Here is a 6,985-nt window from a genome sequence, read left to right as displayed (position 1 = left end):
CTGACCCCCCCAAAAGTGGGAAAAAACTCTGAATAATAAAGATTTTTGCGGGGCACAAAGACCTTGCAGGCCCCTGAGTGGGTTGAGCGGAGCTGACCCGCATGGCTCGGCGCAGCGTGGGTCTCGTGCAGTGCTACCTCCAGACCCACCCGGCGCTTATCGCAGGGGTGCAGGGTTGGGCCAGGGCCCGGCAGAGCTGCCTTCAGCTCGCCCCTGCTGCGGGACCAAGGAAAGCCCTCAGGGCGGTCAGCTCTGGGAACGCGGGGTGGAGGTTAGGAGCTCCGGTGCCGGGCTGGTGCTGGCCCTGGCAGCGCCGTGCCTAGCTCACTGTGCCCGCGCTAAGTGCCTGCGGGATAGGGCTGCCTCCAGATGCAAAAGCCAAGGCTCCTCCACAGCGAAAAAAGGCAGCCACGCGCAATGGAGTATCAGAAGAGGTTGGTTTTGGGAGAGGCAACCTCACTTTAAAGACATTTTGCACGGTTCAAATAATAAATTAAAAAAAAAAAATTCAGTCCATTACTAATGCTGGACAACGCACACCCCTAATACTTGGAAACAGGAGTCGTTCTTCCTATTGCTTCCCAACAAACACTGCACTGGAGATGAGAAATGCCAAACCAGGCAGCTCCAGTGCCACTAAGTTGGAGAAACCCAAAAGCAACAACGGGAATTGCTAAGCAGCAGCAGCAGCATCCCTCACCGTCCCTCTTGCAGGCGGCCAGTCTCAGAAATACTTTCAGACATAATACTTCTCACTATATTCAAGGTCTCTAACCCTAATCTTGTACTATCTCTCTGATGTGCAGATCGCATCCCTTGAAGCGCCCTCACTGAATCACAGAGATGCCAGGATGTGAAATGCTCAGGGGACAGACCCTCCGCCGCCTGAGGACGAGACCTGACCTCAGTTCCCAGCAGCGGTGGGGAGCAGAGCCGGGAAGCGCTGGGGCAGAGATAAGGACACAGCCTCTCCCCTGGGTTTTCCAGCTCCGAGCCCCACGCCAGACTCCTCAAGGCCCTATGCGGTGCGTGAGGAGGGGCACGCGCGAAAATCCCAATACACGACAGCTAGCTCAGGGGTTTGGCAGATACGTGATGTCAGGGCACTGCATAAGCCAGCAAGAAATGCTGAAGATAGGGATGCTTCAGATTCCAGCTGCCTCTTGGGCACCTTGAACGGGGCAGGGCTCTCTGAAGGCACATTCCTCCACCGGGAAGCAGCAGCCCTGAACCTTCTCCCGGCGTCAGGTAACTAAGCCCTTTCTTTGCAAAGCAAGAGCTGCTCTATTCTTTCCAAACAATGTTATCAGCAGGCAGCGGTGCTCCTGCTTATCTGGCAGCTTGAGCGTTACCCAGAATGTGGAAGAACTGGGCTCCACGGCAGCCCCTCCGCCCAGGGGCTCTGTGGTGGGGAGAAACCCCTCCAGCATGCAAAGCGTCTGGGCATGGCAGAGCAACCACAGCTCCCAGACATCCCAGGGTCTCCTCCCAAGATGGTCCCTGCATTTTCCCTGCACCCCAAAACTCACTGCTGCTCACCCTGCACTCCCCCAGGGCTCAGCACCCGCTGAGCAGGGTTAACAGGAACCACACGATTTCACATCCAGCTGCGCACCTCCTTGCAAACACCTGGGTTCAACTCCTCTGGTGTCAGCTCTGTCCCTCTGGAATCAAACCCACTGCGAACAGGCCCGATCCAAGTGCACAACTAAAATACTTGCTCGTTACCCAGACAAACATCCCACCAAAGGCGAGAAACACCTCAAAAGGAAGGAGCAGCAAACCGGATCTCACCTCCTCACAACACAACTCTAGCCCCACCTCAACTGATGTCCTTCTGGCAGAAGGACGTGATCCTAAAGCCTCTGCCAAGGGCAGGACATCCCTCCTTTAGGCTCAGCTGAGGAACGTGCCACCCAAGAATGGCAGGAATTGAATCCTAATGAGCCACCCCCCTGTAGCCCCTCTTCCTCAGGGCACAGTCCTGCCCTGTCCCCCAGGAAGGTTGGGATATCAGTGCAGGTTCTTCATCTGCACCCTCACGTACCAGGGGACAAAGGGCAGCAGGACGGGGAGGCTCTGCTCACCCCTGGACAGAGGCAGGAGAGCAGAGGTGCACGTCCCCTCCCAGCACCAGGCACCCAGTGGCACCCGCCTGCCCAAAGCACAGGAGTCGCAGATGCGCAGCCACCGCCGAAAACCACAGCTCTCAGCGTGGCGTGTTTAACGTGACCTGACACCTCCTGCAGGTCGGCTTCATCTGCTGCATTACGCAAGGCAGATGCCCTCAAGACTCCACCAGGTCCTGCAGCAGCAGCTCTCCAGGTTGCCCGACCGTGCTGTCTGTCCGTCCTGCCCTGCAGCACTGGGCATTGCAGGGCAGCCACCCAGCTCGTCGCCGGTGCCCAAAACCACTGGCAAAGGCCAGCTCCCACCACCACCAGGTCTTTGCACCACCACGACACGTATGCACACCCCTCAGCAGACCCTGCCAGGACAGCCAGCAGCAGAAGATAACACTTCAAACCACTGCAGAAAGACATGCTAGCTCATCAGCCAAAGCCCTGGCTCCGCTCATTTTGGAGAGCGGCGGTTTTGCATCAGAGGCAAGGAGTCCTGGTTTCCATCAGCTATCCAGCAGAGACCTCAACCTCACAAGAATCTCTCCAACACATCAACCACTGCAAAAAATACACAACACAACTGACTGGGACAGAAGCTTGAAGAGACACTGTAAAGTTGATTAGTCGTCAAAATCATCAGACCATAAAAGAAGCTCCAGCTGTGCTCCTCTTATTTGCCTAGAGAAATGCAAGAGGCAGGGCTCCATTTAAAATTAATTCCTTCTTTTTTTTTTTGTTTACTAGAGCCTGGTTGAGAATTAAGCCCATTATCCAACTCCTTTCTTTTCCACCACCCCAGTGCCTTTTTTCATAGCCTATGAAGAAAAAAGGAAAAAAAAAAAAAAAGGAAAACTCCAATAAGTGCTATTTTAAAATGAAAAATGCAAGTTTACAAAGAGCTCAGGAAGGTGTTTGAACCATTCAACCCTCTGTTTTAAGACCCCAGCACAGGACTCAACACAAACAATTCCTTCCAAATCAACAGCAATTTCAAGTCAGCCTGCTGCGTACGAGCTCAAAGTTAAGCGCTGGCCAGATCCTTGGCGTAAGTGTAGGAGGGCAAGAGGAAACAAAGATTTAAATTTTGGCTAGTGTACTTCTGTAAAATCACTGTCAGCACATATTTTTCAGTTCATACAAAACCCAGCAGAGGAAATTTAAAACAATAACTAACTTGGAGGTTTCGGTTCAGAAAAACTGCAGAAGAAAAATCTAATACGATGTAACTCACAGGATTGTTCAACGCTAATCATTAGCTGAGTGCTTACGGCATCCCATTGCAAACCAGGTCCTTTTGGTTCAGTTTTAAAACTGACCCACGGTTTTTGCAGATGCTTTGGCAAAACTACCAAGAATGACTCATTTTAATAGTAGAAATATTCCCTCACTTGAGGCTACTCGCTGTAGATGCTCTGGACAACGGTACCCCAACCCTGGGTACCACAAGGAGCTCACTGCAAACAACAGGTTTTCATGCCTGGGTACCACAAATGCCAACAGCAAAACCTCAGCAAAGCCAAGACCCACATCATGATACAAGACCTTAAGACCACGTCCCGGTTCTACCTTCGCGTTCGTCACCCTAAGAAACAAAAACTTGCAAACCCACTACAGAAATGCTCCCTTGCCTTATTTTCCATGTTGGAAAAAAAAAATATTCAAGCAGGTAGACAAGGATCCTCCAAAGGAGGAGAGAGAGGTTGCATGGCTGTACTCCCAGCCAAAGCCAGGCCAACCTGCAGTTACATCAGGTTGGGTGTTTTCAACTTGTGTAGTCGAGTTCTGACCATCTCCAGCCTCTCTCGGCCCCTGGTCCAGTGCCCGATGACCCTTGCTGTGACCATTTCTTCCCTAACTCCTCACTGAGAAAGCTTTCACTGATATCTCAGCTGGAGCAATACACAGGAGAACGAGCCCTTCTCATTCCCACTGCAATCGTTTTTGCCTGTGTGCTAATTTGTAAACTAGCCGAATAAAAGACAAACTTGGGGCTGGAAGTTGTTTTATTGTCATTTTTCTGTCCTTTGGGTGGGATGGGCAGCACCAACGCAGCACATCACTGCCTTTCTCTGTACGTTCAGACGGACGGCCTCCGAAGCGCACGAGTTTCCAGGCTTTTCCAAGATGACTGTATTTATACTGCTATCCTATAGGGAAGAAATCCAGCAACTGTATTTTGGGGGGAAACAGGAGCAGAGCACTGGATTCATGCCTCAGGCACAGCTACACCAAATAGCACGGCGCAGCTTCATGGCACATGGACAGGCACTGGGCAGACTGGCATCACTGGCGGTGCCAGTCCCAACCTGCGGATGTCCTTCTCCTTATTCCCCAAAGCCTCTTTGGTCTTTACCTAATTACGACTCCAACCAACTTGCTTAACACCACTATTATCAAGAACCTTTAACAAGCACCAACGATCCCATAAATCTTATTTTTATGGCATGGCAGAAGCCTAATTACACGATTAAATTCTGTCAAAAATTAAAGCCCACACACTTGCTCTAAAATTGAAATCAGCCCTTCTAGGTACCAAATAAAAGGAATGCTAACATTTCAAAGACATGTTGGCAACGCAGCTGAACCGGATTACGTTGCTGACCCTAAACAAATCGAGGGCATTCCTTACTCTTCCCTTGAGTCCATTTCCTTTATTTTCTATTATATGCTAGTGTTATAAATACAGGCACTTTGATCCATGCCCTGAATTGTTACATACAAGTCCCAAGCATTAATGAGCAACGCAACTCAAACACCTATTAACTCCATATTACATGTTCTTATTCTACTCGAGTCCCCTGCTACTTTGTCCAGCATAATATGTTGTTGAACCTCACTACAGAGGGTCGGAAATGTTTTGCTATGAGCCCTTTTATTTTTGTGACACCACCTTTAATGAAGATTGAGTTTTTTAAATACAAATCACACGTCACTTAATTTTTACTAAAACAAGCACTGTAAATGAAACACAACCTGTGTGTAAGATGGGACAAGATCTGTACAAGATATGCACCATGATGAGAAACGAAATCTAAAGCAAGCACATCTAAGATATTTGGGGATTTTTATTAGAGGAGGAGCATCATTGTAGCAAAAGGTAATATTGCACATTAGAAGTAAAGGAAAGTTTGTGGCTATGGTACTTCCTATAAGTCCTCTAAAAGTGCCCAGGAAGAAGTCTGTCACACCTGGAGAACAGCAATGATACAGCGAAAACACGGTCACATGGAAAAACAACAGAGAAGATACCCCGAAAAGATGGAACTAAGGTGGGATACTGGCATTGCCTTGCTCTCCCGGCTCACCACGAGTACTATGCGACCACCAAAAGCAAACATCAAACCCCAAGTGACTGCCCCAGACATCCCCTTGCTCTGGTCCACAACATGAATGTATGCCTACAAAAAGGGAAATAGCACCTGACAAGTTCTAAAGGGACTTTTTTTTTTTTTAAAACAATCACATAAGAGATCTTTTACACCTTAACAAGAAAATATTATCATTAGATACTACATTTTAAATTACATGCATATATGTAACAAATGGATGAACGCATATTATGTCAAACCCAGGCAGCATCCCTTTACATACCTGATCTGTGCCTCTTCCAAAACACTTGCATTAAGGAATGTTCTTCTTGAATAATATGGGAAAATGGGTGCAATAACTAAAATGGGTTCCTCTAAGCATTTGGGCTAAAATGCCTTTCACCTCCCCCTCCTGTTCTCAGAGCTAATACCAAGCGCAAGGAGCAAAGAAATACCAAGCTCAAGAAGCAAGGGCTGGGGTGGACCTAGCCATCAGTAAATAACACACATCATCCAGCCTCGGTGTCCCCGAGCACCCATGCCCCGGTCCCCAGACCAGCCGTGGGACCCAGGGGTGCTGCACTCGGGGGGTGGATGGAGGCTGCCTTGGATGACTAGACATCTTGGGAGGGGGGAAAGGAAAAAAAAACCCCAAAAATCCCAAACCAAAACAAAACCAGAGATGGCTTTGTGCCTGGTATGGCTAAAGAGCTGCATTCTGGCGACTTTTGAGCTTGCTCAGTGCTGCTGACAGGAGGAAAAGGCGCCAGCAGCAGGGAGCAGCCATGTTTCCCGAGCAGGGCTGGGGGAAGGCTCCCTCCGGGGAATTCATACTCACCTGGCGGTTTCATGTAATACTGCTCAATATCGGACATGTCCGTATGCAGCGCACAATCGAGATAGTGGAGGATAACTTTTCTACTGAAGTAGTACCTCATGCCCATCAGAAAGATGGGCAATAGCAGGAAGGACTTGGTCACAACAAAGCATATTACTATGGAGATAAGGAAGAGAAATAAACGATACCTGTCAGAAAAGAGAATTTAGTGTTGATTTCGGAATACAAACTCATTATAAAAAAAAAAGCACAGACAAAATATACATTTGCAGTATACGCACAAGTCACACTCTCAAGATTATCATGCTAAGTGATGGCATATCACACCGAGATAACCGCGAAGAAGTTTATGGGGTGTCTGGAGAGAGCTGGCGGGGAGGATGCCACCATGCCACGGCAGGTCCCACCGAACCCCCCCGGAGAGGGGCTGGTGGGGACGCCGGGGGCCAGGCATACCCCAGGCCTCGCTTTGCTTTCCCCAGCGAGGCCAAAATGCAGCCGGGGCGGAAAAGCCACGCTGCAGGCACGCCGCTCCGCAGCCATGTGTTTGTCACTGCGGCATTACTATTTCCATCACGGGAAGCACCGACTCCCGGGGAAGACACCATGCCCGCCTCGATGCCGGGGTGCTGCTGAAGACCTGGTGGGCTTCTGCGGACCCCCCCGAGACGGCAGCTCTCCCCGGCATGGCTCCAGCCTCCCAGAGCCACTAGCTG

General features: G+C 49.8%; 1 protein-coding gene across 1 annotated transcript in view; it reads right to left on the bottom strand.

Annotated features, from left to right (window-relative positions):
* LOC104076467 (N-acetylaspartate synthetase-like) overlaps positions 1 to 6,877 on the bottom strand; it is a 27,675-nt gene extending 20,798 nt beyond the window's left edge. Inside the window, exons 1-2 of the mRNA XM_009577345.1 lie at positions 6,726 to 6,877; positions 6,270 to 6,457 (exon numbers count right to left, since the gene is read on the bottom strand). Coding sequence (XP_009575640.1) covers positions 6,270 to 6,457; positions 6,726 to 6,877 — 340 coding nt within the window. The remainder of the gene's footprint in view (positions 1 to 6,269; positions 6,458 to 6,725) is intronic.
* Between the last annotated feature and the right edge of the window lie 108 nt (positions 6,878 to 6,985).

This window comes from Fulmarus glacialis, unplaced genomic scaffold (assembly GCF_000690835.1).
Source record: "Fulmarus glacialis isolate BGI_N327 unplaced genomic scaffold, ASM69083v1 scaffold4515, whole genome shotgun sequence".
Classification (NCBI taxonomy): Eukaryota; Metazoa; Chordata; class Aves; order Procellariiformes; family Procellariidae; genus Fulmarus; species Fulmarus glacialis.
The sequence above is the reverse complement of the archived record's forward strand: the minus strand, read 5'-3'. Positions and strand labels throughout refer to the sequence as shown.